Raw genomic sequence first — 14,355 nt, forward strand, 5'->3', positions numbered from 1 at the left:
TATGAGGTGTTGTGTGTAGAATCTTTATTTAAAAAAAATCCATTTTGAAACGAGGCTGTAACAAGAAAATGTGGAAAAAGTAAGAACTGTGAATACTTCTGGATGCACTGTAATTAGTCAATATTTTCTTTCATTCAGAACTATTTCCCAATTTAGATGAACAAACTTCATTCATAATAATTTCATCTGAATTTTGTTGACTGAAAAGGTTCAAATCAAGTAGGGTGCTGTTTCTATCCGGATTTCAAGTTGTGTTCATGAAAATTGCCCTGACCGGGAGACAGACTGGGCGGCTCACATCAAACTGTTCTCTTAAGTTATATGTGTGTGTTTGTTCAAATTTTTTTACAGACAACTTCAGCTCTATAAATCCATGAGAAAGGAACATGTCTGAGCATGGCAAATTAAGAGGACAGACACCACAGCTGTACTGAGTCCAATTTAGAATGGCTGGATTCCAGCTGTCTCCCCATCACTAAGATCAGAGTGTTGTTGCTCTCCAGCCAATTATCTTCATCTGGACTTGCACTTAAATGTCTTAACTCATTTAAGAGATATCTGTGACAGATCAAAACCCCAAGTGGGAAAAACCGTACCTCTCTTCAGTTAAGGAATGTTCTGCTTCTGTACACACTGATGTTTGCCCAAAAAACTTCTCCTCCAGAAAATCATTCGAAATAACCCACTTCATTTAAACATCGGCATCAAACAAACCATTTTAATACACAAAAAAGAGGAACATTCCAAAAATTACAGTCAGGGCATCGCAATTAAGTATTTTACATACATTGTTTGGGTGGTCAGTAAGCATACAGTTAATAATAGCCTCCAGGAGGCAGCACACACTGATGGAAACGCCTCAGTGCCGGGTCAGTAAAGCTGAGATGAATATTATTGGTAAAACAAAGAAGAAAGAAATACTCATTTCTTACTCCAGGAGTAAAGGTCATGGCTGTAAAACATGAAAATTCAGGTCAAATCACTTTATTCTGCTATTTCAGCTTAAGCATACAATGGTTCTTTTTTTTTCAATGATCAAGAGTTTGTTTAAACTCTCCACAAGGTGGCGTTACTGTTCCTTGTACGGTCATTCAGGTCTAGTATTTTTGTCCTGTCAAGTGCATAAAAGTAATTATTTCCATCTGTAATGCTAGTACTTTAAAAACACATATTCTGCCTTTTTTTCTTCTGTGGTCTCCTGGCACAGAGCGGCGGACGTAGTGCAGGGTGGAGGCGTTCAGTTAGGAGAGCAGCCTCTGGACCAGCCAGTGACCTCAGCTTTATTTTCTTTGGGGGTTTTTTCTACTCACTTGCAGAACTTTTGCATTTCTGAAAGAAATAAAGACAAGGGTTAACACATTAATAAAGAAACTAAGCTGAGCAGGCCTGAGGATAGGAGCATGTCCAGAGGAGTGACCAGGGCACAAGGTGTGATTCCAAAATCCAAACCAGCTAGCCCCCCAGAAATTCCCCAGGGGTGGGACTTCTCTTTAAATCAACAGCTGATGGACTGCAACAGGCTTTCTGTACTGGCCTCTAAAGCACATTTTCTTCCACATCTGATGCTTTCAACAAGCATCCTACTTTAGAATTCTTAAATAATGAAGCTTTGTTTATTTCATTTAAAGCCTTAAAAATCTGTTGAATCTCCCAATGTCAGTACTTAAAGGAGGAATCATTTGTAGGGACAGAAAGGTGACTCGAATTGGGTACGCATTCTTCAAAGCACCTCTGCAAAGACATTTCCCCTGTTGGGCCCCCTAAGCCCAAAAGGTCTGAGCATGCCTCTGAAAGATAAGAGAAATCAAAAAGTGTGTCTTTCATTACAAGTGTGTGTTACCTTTGTCAAGATCAATGACCTTAGGCTGACAGTTCATGTGGACTTTCTCTTTCAGCAGGTTGTTCTTGTAGTCTAGTATCACATGGGAAAACATATAATCAAACAATGAAGACAAAGCCAGGTTTTATCCTTAAACTCAAACTCTCTCCTCACTCACCAAGTCTTTTCTCCTGTCGACTGCACATGCTCACTTCAGGGACATCCATCTCAAACTCCTCTGAGCTGCTTTGGCTTCTGCTCGACCTGTCAGTGTGAGAAAGGGGGTTTAGTGTGTTTTCAAAGGCAGACTTTCATTTGATGTGAACATGTGGATTCTTCCACTCACCTTGCAGATACTTGAGGATGAAATTCTATAAAAGAGAAAATAATAATTTGATTTTTAGGAGCACAAACCCCATAAAAACTACACACAGTCAGACTATAATACTGCTCTTCTAACCTTTGGTTCTACGTCTGCGTGAGATGAGGATGATGATGAGGATAATGAAAGCCAGGAGTAGGAAAGAGGTGAGGACGTAGCCCAGCGGCAGGAGAAAGTGGTGTCTCTGATCCGGCAGGATGACATTGATGACTCGTGGTGATTCAGCTTTCGTGGTGTCTGAGTAAGACAGAAAGTGTAGTAGTCAGCTTCTAGAGTCACTCTGTTTTTCATATTTTTTCTTGCAAACAGACAAATTTGTCATCGGGGGGTTTACAAATGTAAAAAGTAGGACCAGATGTGGCATTCAACAGACATTACACATCCCCAGAATTACACAGGAGCAATCCTTAGACTATAATTATAGCTTTCACTTTCTTTGATTGATTTCAGAGAAGCTCTCTGGAGCTTTGCAGATGGTTCGAACTTAAACTTAACAGTGTGAAACATTAACAGTAACACCAAACAACACAACTAGCAGCATGGCTGGACAGCTTGTCCACAATGTGACTCTGTCCTGAAATACTTTTGGTGCAGATATTCTAAGTGTTTGACTCTTTGATGAAAGTCCAGTTTTTCCAGTGGTACCGACAGAAAAGCAAGGGTGGAGCTGAGGCTCCTCTCCAGCTTGGTAGTCTCCAGTGGACACTGGAAGAACTGCAGAGTTAGACACTCAACATTGGTTTCATTTTCTCACACTGAAGATTTCCTCTAAGCTCTCTAACAACTTTGGTGACCCCTTTGCTTTTTTCCAATAGGACTAACCTTTGATTCTTTTTTAAGTATAAGCTACTTAAGTTAACTTTGATCAAAAGCTTGTGCAGCGTTGTGTGGCAAATGTTAGCGTGCTAACATATAACCTTGGCTCAAACAGCTTAGCTTCCAATAGAAGCATGGTTAGCATGCCCATGTTTTTACTCAAAGACTCTGAACAAATAAACAGAGATGCTAACGTGGATGCTAATAGACAACATGTGTATCTGGTTCTACTGCAGTGATAACAGGCCTAAAAAATTAGAATGTTTAAAATGACTTGTTTTCTGTATTTTTTATTTTTTGGGGGGTTGTTGTTGGGTTTTTTTTGTATTTTGTTTTTTGGTTTTGTTTTGTTTGCTTCTGTACTTTATAAAAAAGCAAAACTTTTAATTTCATCCCATTTCTCAACTAGCTCAAACTCCACACTGTTAGCAATGTCAAGTTTTTAACCTTTTCACTTAGATTGAGCTCTTCTGAACCTTTTCATTTCTACCAAGGAACCAGGTGTTAAGTGTATAATGTGTTTTTGCAGTGATTGCTGGGAGACTAACACTGAAGCTGGCAGAAAAAAAGTCTCTCACAAAGCCCAGAGAAGTTACTTTAATTACTTTACAATTGTTTTTTTTTGTAACAATTTCTCTTCACTGGGTAAAATAAGAATGCTAGGAGAATTTCCGCACTGGTGAGAAATGATTAACAGTCAGCAATAGATGATGTGTGAGGCTCTGTGGCTTGTTGAAAAGTGGAGGAGGAGGAGAAAAGGCCTGGTTTCATTTTGCCATGTTTAAAAAAAATGCAAGGCAAGAAGCAGCTGTGCAGACCTCAGACTAGGCAGATTTGAGCCAGAATGAGATCCAGACAGAGAGTCATGCTGTGATTTACTTTTCCTGGCAGTAAAACACAGAGAAGTGAAGAGAGGAAGAGGAGTGAAGAGGGGACAGAGCAGGGTGGAACAGAGGAGCAGAGCCAGGGGAGAGGAAGGGGACGCGGTTGAGATGTGTCTTCAGAGGCCTGCCTCACAAAACAAAGTCAGAAAAGACCTCACCCTGACATCCAAACCTAGAAACTTTGAGCACAGCTGTAGTTTACATGAAAACATGTTCGCTAACACAATATATCCTCCAATCCCTTTATTTGGACTAATAACATTCTCTCCTGATTCGTGCCAAAATTGGAACTTGTGTGTTTGTGTTTAGACTGGCTGCCCTGTTCTCTCCTTACCCAAGCTCCACTGAGAAATCCCACTGATGGGTGGGAAGGAGGGAGGGCTGACCTACATCTTTCTTTCCTCTTTTACATCAACAGACCCCTCACTCCCTCCTTCTCTCCGTCTTTGTTTTTCTATACCTCTCGGTCTTTCTTGTGTAGCCAGCTGTGGCACAGATGATGCAAACTTCCTCCTTTCATCCATAAACTATCCCAAGAGCACTCCTCTCTGAAAGGAATGTCAGCAAAAGAAGCTATGGAAAAAAAAGGATTGTGTTAAAATAAATAAACCCAAGCATGTCGGATCCTCAAAGGAGGAAGAAAAAATGAAAGAGAGAAGGAGAAGAAGATTGGCTCCTCTTGGATGTGAGGAGAGGGCCAAGGTCAACAGGGCAGCAGACAGTCAGAGAAGGCAGCACAAGAAAAGATAAGAAAACAAAATAAGCAGGAAGGAATAAAGTGTACAGTGTTACCACTGTGCTGGAGATAAATCAGGTTTACATCTTGTTTCAAACCAGCTAAACTCCCATGGTTCACTCCTGCCGTATTATTACAACCCAGAGAGCAGAGCGGAAGATTATTTGTGTGGGCAGACGCTGGACTTCAGTCCTTTGACTGTATCCGAGAGATTCCACTGAAATGAGATCGGACTTGGCACGCTCTTTTGTCCACACACACACGCACACAAACACACACACACACACACACACACACACACACACACACACACACACACACACACACACACACACACACACACAGATTAAGGAACCTTGCTGGCATTTAGCGCTTCTAAACCTCTCAATGATTTTCCCACATTGATGTATCTGCCATTACCATTTTTGCTTCAGTCCTGGAAACACAGACGCACCAGAAACTTTCTCATTCTGCAAGAATTATAAGATGCTGCTGGCATACCTAAAGGACTCTCCCCCTCTCTTTATCTGCTCTGCGTATTTTTAAAGAAACTTAAAAGCAGAGAGATGTTGTGTATGCAAGTGATGGATAAACAGACTCCTGAGCACACCATATGTAACAACACACTTGGAAAAAAGCAGCAGAAAGGTGTGGTAAGTGGTTCTTGGGAAACATAAGAGAGTGTTGGGTTGACATGGAGGTGAGAGGAGATGAGGGTAAGAACTGGAGGACTGGGTTTGGAGAGAGTGCGAGTGGTTTCAGGGGTCTGGCGTCAGACAAGCTGACAGTGCAAGAAAAAAAAAATCTTTCATGAAACAAACAGAAGTGAAATCCCCCCCGCCCCAATCTCATCTGGACTTCCTCTGCTGTTACTTTGCTCTGAGGAGAGTTTTTAGGGGAGCGTGAGTGAAGACAGAATGAAAAAGCACAGAGGGAGAAGTGAGGGCAAAAACAGATGTTTGTGTAGTTTGTTCAACTTAAGCGTGCACATGGTGATTCGTATACATATTAATGTAGAAAACATCTTCTCTGTTGAGGCACTCACACTAGCCTGTAATTAGGACATTTGTTCAGTTGTGTGTGTGTGTGTGTGTGTGGGTGTGTGTGTGTGCTACCTTTGTCTTCACTGGGCAGTGCTTTGGCTGGTAGGGTGGGCTGAATCACTGGTGGTTCCACCATAACCTGAAACTCCCTCCTCTCATGTAGGCCACAGTAGTGATGGTGAAGGTGGCAGGAATATTTCCCCTGGTCTGTGAGCTAAATATTAGATGACAATGGTCAAATATACAGCAAACAACATATGTGCTCTGATTAAGCAATGGGAGACTCAAAAATGCAAATAGCACCTAACATAAGATTTGCTTGTTAAGACAAAAAAGCAACTTAATCCAGGTTTTGCAGATTTCTTATTGAATCAAAATTTAGTTTCCTTCAAACACTGCTGGGTTTTCATCTCAACATGATGTTCATATCAAGCCAAAGGTACAATAACCAACCATCAAGAGAGTCTGCCATCCACCAGGTTGTGTTTTTTACAACAATATTAAATTAGTGGGTACTGCAGTGGAAAGCTATACAGAAGTAATTTCTCCAAAATGCAACAGTCTCTATAGTGAAACTGTACATCAACTGTACATTTTTTCCCAAGGTGTTTGTATTCTTTGGGCATCATTTTTAATTTGGATTTAGCTTTGATCTCAACAAGATATGGACAAGACCTGCAAAACTGAAATTAAATGAGTATGTTGTTTCCTGTTCTAAGTCTCTGCTGACTCACAGACGCACCTGCAGATCAGAGATAGTGAGGGAAAAGTCCCCCTCAGAGAAGGCTTGGTTGCTGATGTTCATCTTCCTCTGTAGGAACAGTGGTCCATAGCTACGCTGTTCTCCAGAGGCGTACAGGTCCACCAGACGGTCTGCACGGTCATGACGGATTCCTGGAGACTGCCTATCCCAGTGGACCACCTGAAAGACGAAGAGGTGGGAAGATTGTTATAGTCCTCTTTCAACATTGTGTCTGATTCTGAATTAAAGCACCAATACATGTATTAAAAATGAAACATAAAAAAATCTGAAACAGTACACATACCTGCTGGTCTTCCTCCTCATTGCTCCAGTCAGTCCAAACATTGCGCCGGTTGATACAGGGCAGAACCACTGTGCTGCCGAGTAACACCACATACACTGCTTTCTGTCCATCCCAGAAGCGCTGCTCTTTGCGGCCTTCAAAGCAAATGTGTGTAAAAAGACACAGTCAGCTTTAAAATCAGCTAGTGTTGCAGTTTCTTAAACTTCACGAAGTGTTAAACGTACGTGATTTAGTCACATTGAGCTGCACTCGGACGGTCTCGTACAGGTGGCAGTAGAGGTGGTGGAGATTACAGGAGTAGAGACCTCGGTCGTTCATCGTCACGTCTGTCATCAGATACAAAGCAATTGGAAACATAGTACACATAGCTTATGTGGTGAAGCCGTTATTCTTTCTTAGCTTACTAAAAACTTAATATTCATCCTTTACAATGAACACTGTTTCCAATATTTAACCATAAATTAAAATTAACATTCAATTTTTAATTGTTATCTAAATCACAGCACTAGAGAACAGAACCAGTTAAGAGCAAGTATTTTTTTAAAGCCTTCTGACTGTTTGCAGCAGATGTCTCTGAAGATCTGTGTACTGTAAAAAAAGTTTCTGTTCAGCTGTTGCAAAATAAATCAGACAGGCAGTTAGGCAACAAACAAGCACAATAAAAACTTAAGTTATAACTATTGTGAATGTTTGGCTTTCCCACAATAATGAATGCATGCGTGAGAGACAGTTTTCGGTGACAGTATGTTTTATGACTTCTTCTGAAACAAAGCCCATAATCCTGCTTTTCTCACAATGAGTTAAATTAGGCTTTTGGCTGAAGTGAGGAGATGATTTGCATCAAGATCTGGCTTACCACATCTGCTGAAACATTTCCTCAACTAATTCTCTTTTCAGCTGTACTACTTTGGCAAGATGCAACTTGAAAATGGTTTAGCAGTCCAGGACTGCTAGAGACCAAATATGGCAGAGGTATAAAAGAAAAGCTGTAAGTAATCAGGCAGGATGTTTACCAGTCAGGACATCGACAATGTGTGAGTCACAATTAGACAAAAATTCAACAAAAGAAATCGCAGACAGTCCGTGTAACCTTTTATGACCAGGGAGAAGTTCCCATCCTTGAAGGCTTTTTGGCTGAGGCCGACCCTGCCCATGTTATAAGAGTTATAAACCCTCTGGTCCCCTGCAGAGAACATGTCCACCACTCTCTCCATGGCGTAGTCTGGCTCGGCCCGGTACAGGTCCCAGTGGACCACCCTCTGCCTGTCTCGCACCCTGTCCCTGGTCCACACCATGCGGCCACTGACACACTGCAGCAACACACTGGACCCAGCGGGGGCGCTCACATTGTACGCTGCCACCACCACACTGCTGCTGCTGTCAGACTGAGCTGACACTGGAGAGACAGAGACACACACTCTGACATGGAGACTTTTTCAAAATAACTCAAACAAAATGCAAAGACATGAATAACAACTGCTTGAGAACACACACACACACACACACACACACACACACACACACACACACACACACACACACACACACACACACACACACACACACACACTAAAGACATACCTGCAGTGAGGAAGCAGGCCACAGGGACTGAAACAGAGACAGCGGTAAAAGTCAACAAGATAATGACTTTAGCAGGCCCTGCTAAGTTGCACTGAATGTTGTATTGAAATGATATATTGCTGTTGAAAGAGAGACCTTCTGAACTTTGATTAAAGCATGGTTTAATTTGATTCAACAATCTAATAACACACAAATAACAGACTTGGACTGCGGTCTTTTAAAATGCATGTGTATATTGTCTACTTTTCACATAGGCCAATCCAGCTTTTGTGTTTGCTCAGACACTTTTACACAAAATATGCTACAAACAGGTAAATGCAGTTATTTGAAGTTTGAGTTAAAGGCTATGCAATGCAGTTGAGTTTTTCTTTAAATCAGGACATGTGTCTGATTCAATTTCAACTGTTAAAAGGTTACCTTTTGGACATATACACAATTGAGTAGAGTGAATGTCTTTCTGTATGTACTGGCTCAGTAAAAGTCATCAGACAGGAATGTGTCTGTATGTGAACCTGATGCACGAGGTGAACAAGAGGAAAACATTCAGCCTGCTTTCAACATCAGCTTAGTATGCATAGATAGGCGTTGAACTTAAATAAAATGGTTTTGCACATTCCAAACTCCAACCAACTTACTGTGGATCAAGAGGAAAGCCTGAAAAATGATGTCCTCCCTCTGGGTCTTCATGTTGACGATGTCAAAGGTACAGTACGGAGACTTGTCAAGGCTGCACACCTGGCAGAATAGCCCGAGGAGAAAGAAACACGGGCAGTTTATCCATCAACAGTAACCGCAGGACTTGAGTTGATTGAAGTTCAGCATAAAAAAGTAAACAGCGCCACTTTGAACTTCAACAACAGAACCGACGCGAGCACGAACTGAACTGATCCCACCCGGGAAAATGAAACCCGAAACCACCGGGCTGCTTTGACACCCACTTCCTCTCTTAGCGAAAAATGTTGAATCTTTAAAATTAACACCTATTATATTCAAATTAAACGCATGGCACGTGATTTTTCTTGCCCATGTAACAGCCAATAACAGAAAAATGTGACCATAAATGACAAACCACTTACATATGAGTTTCTAAAAAAAAAAAAAAAAAAAAAAAGATTTATCACTAATAATACCATATTTTCAGTTTTCTGCAGAGGTTTTTTGTTGGTTTTAAAGTAATAAAGGTTATTTCCACCTTAATTGATAAGTCTAATTACCCTAGTTGGACGTCATGTCACACTTTTGATCACACAATGCTTGTTTTTTCCCGGTTAAAAGGATCAGAAGCTTAATTTCTTTACATAATTCCTTGCACACGATACCTTTCTACATTTCTGGAGTTCACTTTTTGTATTACAGTTAATATTTTGCATTAAAAGGAGAGGAAAATAATGGCGAAATTGCCCGTGTTTTCAACTGTGCCTGATGATTTTCTTCCCCAAGTCAACTCAAGGAGGGCCTCTGGTGGCTGATTTTCTGCGTTTCTAGAAAAGAGGAAAAAAATTCCAAAAAAATCCATCAGTACATCGAACGTTATGTGAAGACAATGATTAAAGCATCCCTTAAGATACAAGTTCTTTGTTTTATGAGAGAAACCGAGAACCTCAAGCCATCCTTCATGTAATGATCGCACAGCCAGAAGTTTCTTGACATTACTGATATTTCACCTGTCTTACGCCACTGGACGGTCATCACAGGCTGCAGGGACGTGCATCTAGGGAACCGTTGCTATGGTATCATATAGATTCTTTAGGGTTGCCTCTCCAGAAGGGTGCTCCAAAAGAGGCGTTCCCATACCGGGAGTCGAACCCGGGCCGCCTGGGTGAAAACCAGGAATCCTAACCGCTAGACCATATGGGACGATGTCGTTCAGAGGTTGAAAAATCAGTATAATACTATGATAGGATAGTGAGTCTATATTTGTCGCCTTTCCCCTACCCTTCAAGCATAGGCCTCACCAGTAAATTAAACTACATACCCTATTTTGAGTAGTTTTGCTAAAGTATCAGGGATCCTGAAATAAAAAAATTAATAATGAATAAGTGTTAAATTAAAAAAAAAAAAACAAGTCTGTCCATAAAGTTAACTTAAAGTCCTTCCCTTGGTGCCAACAGCTTGTATGGTTGCAAACACATGCTGAATAAAAGGTGACTGTCAGGTGTCGCACTGTCACACCTATAGGATCCAATAATATACTTTAGTTCGACATTAGGTATATGCGTATCAATTATGTTACATTTGACAACTATTTCATTGATACATTATCCTATCAGTTTTATACTCTTTGTAATTATGAAAGCTCGAAATATATTCACCTATGATATTGAATAAAAGTGTTTCAATTCAAGTATCAAAAAAAGCACGAGATGGGAAAATGATTCAATTCTTGCACTTAATAACTGCTCCAATTTTCAGTTTTCTAAAACATGGGGGTAAAACAGATGTTTTTCAGGGAAAATTTACGTAACTGGCTGAATCTGCTCGGCATATGCGGAACTATGTGTGCCTAGTTTGTTTACAGCCGGTGCGTTTCCATGTCACATCCTAGGCACTTCCCCTGAAACAAGCGAACTCATTCAAGAATCTGTGACTGAAGGTAAATGAGTCTGTCAAGTGTAATTATTTTGGAAGGCGTCGTTGTTTATGTTCTGTTTAGTATTATTGTATTGACAATTAATTAATGTTGGGTCTCTGTGAGCTTTTTAGAGGAATTACTTCAGTGATTAGCCGCGCCACTTAGCTAGCATGCTCGCTCAGCATCACGGCTAACTGTCTGGCTAATCCCGGTGTAACGACAAACTTCGGGCAAAGAATCCCTTCTGCATTTAGTTTTCACTATGTTTTATTTTAAGCCTCACGAGTCTCTCAGAAACAAAAATTCTCTTTCTCTCCAACAGGTCCTGAATCAAAGATAAGAGGATGTTTTTGACAAGATCAGAGTATGACAGGTTGGTGCAACACAAACTGCTTTGTCATTTTTGGAGCGCTGCTTATTCATTGAGCAGGGACCAACCTGAAAGAGAAGTTTAGCAGTTGGATGCAAAAGCAACATATGATCACAAAGTGCTGTGTTGAATCTGAAATTACGTTTATTTCCAAACTTAATCGTAACTCCGTTGCTGTTTGTAGCTGACAGTTAGCTTTACGGCGAGTCACTTCGCAACAAGTTAGTTTGGTTTCACTTTCGATATATTTTTTTCCCCAGATAACGTTAAAGAAGGTATATTACGAAATACAGAGCGAAATGCGTTTTAACATTGTTTCAACATGATAACGAATTATCATAAAAAAGCGGCACAAAAGCAGTGGTCACACTTGACACTATTAAGAAATGCAAATATGAGGACAATTGGTAACTAATCTCCTGTTTTTCTGTTAGAGGTGTGAACACATTCTCCCCTGAAGGAAGATTGTTCCAGGTTGAATATGCCATAGAGGCTATAAAGGTGAGTACTGCTGTATTGTTTGCTGAAACTTAAATTGTAAAAACACCTTAGTATGATAGTAGTGGTCATCTGTGTGGTATTAAGAACAAAACTTGAATATCGTAAGCCGATATATTTTCTCTTTGGTCTGTTTCTGCCTCTCCAGTTGGGCTCCACAGCCATTGGTATCCAGACATCAGAGGGGGTGTGTCTGGCGGTGGAAAAGAGGATCACCTCTCCACTGATGGAGCCCAACAGCATTGAAAAGATTGTGGAAATTGACAGTCACATTGGTAAGTGTTGAGACAAACAGATAGTCAAAGGTTAGATTTTATATGATGAGTGGTTGAGGGTAGGGTATCATTTAGAAGAGGAATGGTCAAATTAAGTTACAGACCAGTTAATTACGCAGTCTGTATTTGTATTGATATTTTTGTATTTCCATGTGCTTTGAGGTGCGTCATGGAACTATTCTAAAAAACAGGCTAATTTGAAAATAAAGTCTGAAAAATATGTAATATGAAAAATTATTTTTGGTGCACCAGAAAGCATATTAATCTTTCTAAGCTTACAAACTTCAAACATAAAATACGCTCACGTTTGTCATGTTATTGATGCTTGTTCATTAATTTCCTTTTTGTCTGACTTTAATATATGGAATTTGTTACATCTCAATATTTAATGTTTCCAGTTATCCCACATTCATCCTTTCATCATCAAATATGGAAAATAAGAGTTCTTAATTTTCTCCCTTCCTGCTTTAAAGGTTGCGCCATGAGTGGCTTGATAGCTGATGCCAAGACTCTCATTGACAAAGCAAGAGTGGAAACACAGGTTTGAATTCTGGCCACACAGTAACCTGTTCAATGACTTCATATTTTAGTATGTCTAACTGCTATATATTCCCTCTATAGAACCACTGGTTCACCTACAATGAGACAATGACAGTGGAGAGCGTGACTCAGGCTGTGTCCAACCTGGCACTGCAGTTTGGAGAGGAGGACGCTGACCCCGGCGCCATGGTTGGTCATTTCACCTCTCTCTTTGCTGAAAGTTTCATTGTGTCAAGCCCATATTTTTCCCCCTAAGGTAGAGCACCTCTCATTTGTTTTTTCTTTTATTAATATAGAGTCGACCATTTGGCGTAGCACTTCTGTTTGGGGGGGTTGATGAAAAAGGACCTCAGCTGTAAGTAGAGAATCACCATTTATACTCCCTATATTCTAAAAATTTACACTGAAGCACATTAACTTTGTGTTCTGACATCATAACTATATTGGTCTGTGTATACAGGTACCACATGGACCCATCGGGAACCTTTGTGCAGTGTGATGCCCGGGCCATCGGTTCAGCTTCTGAGGGAGCACAGAGCTCTCTGCAAGAGGTCTACCACAAGGTAAACAGGGAAAAATATCAAATCTATATGCTATATATCTAGAATACCACCAAAAGTGATCAAAAGTATGTAGCTCACCTGGACTTAGAGTTGTATTTTTCTTCTTTTTGTTCTTCTCTCCATGGGTAACCAACAGTCCATGACATTAAAAGATGCCATCAAGTCGTCTCTTACCATTCTAAAGCAGGTGATGGAGGAGAAGCTCAACGCCACCAACATTGAGGTTCGCCCTGAATTTCTCACCCACTTCCTTAGTGTATTTCATTATCAGAAGAAGTAGCCATTAGACATTGAAAGTAAATACGTTGGGGTTGGATTTTTGTTTGTCAAAGCAAAAATACTCTTAGGGCCCATATTTCTGTACAGACTTTTTAATTCTTGTGTCTCATCTGCAGCTGGCGACAGTAGAGCCTGGGAAGACCTTCCACATGTATTCCAAAGAGGAGCTGGAGGATGTAATCAAGGACATCTAAAGCAGAAGTGATTTGAAAATCTTCAGCTTCAGATCCAAACAGGAGAGGACAAGGAAGATCACCTGGGCAGAATGTCATAACACAACAAAACTTTCCATCAGCACACTGTCCTCGCTGCAGTCACAGTCTTGGATTGCATAAGAGCTGTCTCTTTGTATTGTGCTAATTTCCTTCTCTGTCTCTCAGTATCTGTACTTCTTTGTACAAAAGTCTGACCAGCACTGACAACTGAGCAGCAGGAAAACGGTAGGGGTGGGGGGGTATTTTTTGTTACGAATCAGTACTTCAATTAAAACTGTTGTATTCACAGAGTGGTCTCTTGGCAGTTTTTTTTTTTTCATGTGTTCATACTTCTTGAGTACAGTACTTTAAACTGAAGACCTCTATTGGAATAAACTTTTTGTATTTAACACTTATGCATCACATAATGGTGGAAAAAGTGCGCATTTGATCATTATATGCATGCTAGCAAGGAACACCTGTGAGTGTTACATTAATTAATTTTCAGATCTAATTATTTTAATCTTTCAACAGGGACAAATGCGCATGCAGGTCAAGGTATAAGGACAGGTATTGCTAAGGGAGTGTGGTCTTTCACCCCCTATCCCTCAACCCCAGTCTCAAACGAAAACCTAAGAACCTGATATGAACAAAAAAAACACCATTGTCCAATTTGTATTTGTGCAGTTTTTAAATTTGAATCCTTCATTTTTCTTTCAAGTACTGATTTTTCAATTGCATAGTGATTGACTTGTGC

At 40.4% G+C, this 14,355-nt stretch overlaps 2 protein-coding genes and 1 non-coding gene across 3 annotated transcripts; 1 reads left to right on the forward strand and 2 right to left on the reverse strand.

Annotated features, from left to right (window-relative positions):
- Positions 1 to 739: 739 nt before the first annotated feature.
- LOC141793410 (matrix remodeling-associated protein 8-like) lies at positions 740 to 9,189 on the reverse strand. The gene is made up of 12 exons (XM_074674107.1): positions 8,943 to 9,189; positions 8,308 to 8,334; positions 7,817 to 8,122; positions 6,951 to 7,052; positions 6,727 to 6,860; positions 6,423 to 6,602; positions 5,753 to 5,894; positions 2,280 to 2,438; positions 2,166 to 2,190; positions 1,998 to 2,083; positions 1,841 to 1,912; positions 740 to 1,329 (listed from the first exon to the last, which is right to left on the reverse strand). The coding sequence occupies exons 1-12, from the start codon at positions 8,992 to 8,994 to the stop codon at positions 1,307 to 1,309; spliced, it is 1,308 nt and encodes a 435-aa protein (XP_074530208.1). The 5' UTR covers positions 8,995 to 9,189; the 3' UTR covers positions 740 to 1,306.
- Positions 9,190 to 10,092: 903 nt separating this feature from the next.
- On the reverse strand, positions 10,093 to 10,164 carry trnae-uuc (transfer RNA glutamic acid (anticodon UUC)). Its single transcript has one exon. It is a non-coding gene; the product is annotated as a tRNA-Glu (tRNA).
- Positions 10,165 to 10,795: 631 nt separating this feature from the next.
- On the forward strand, positions 10,796 to 13,855 carry psma5 (proteasome 20S subunit alpha 5). The gene is made up of 10 exons (XM_074673206.1): positions 10,796 to 10,900; positions 11,202 to 11,252; positions 11,684 to 11,750; positions 11,896 to 12,022; positions 12,496 to 12,563; positions 12,644 to 12,751; positions 12,859 to 12,917; positions 13,023 to 13,125; positions 13,262 to 13,348; positions 13,521 to 13,855. Exons 2-10 carry the CDS (start codon positions 11,224 to 11,226, stop codon positions 13,596 to 13,598), a joined length of 726 nt encoding a protein of 241 aa, XP_074529307.1. The 5' UTR covers positions 10,796 to 10,900; positions 11,202 to 11,223; the 3' UTR covers positions 13,599 to 13,855.
- The last annotated feature ends 500 nt before the right edge of the window (positions 13,856 to 14,355 follow it).

The sequence above is a fragment of the Halichoeres trimaculatus genome, unplaced genomic scaffold (assembly GCF_033239565.1).
Source record: "Halichoeres trimaculatus isolate MK-OKI-2021-1 unplaced genomic scaffold, fHalTri1.1 fHalTri1_scaffold_1, whole genome shotgun sequence".
Lineage (NCBI taxonomy): Eukaryota > Metazoa > Chordata > Actinopteri > Labriformes > Labridae > Halichoeres > Halichoeres trimaculatus.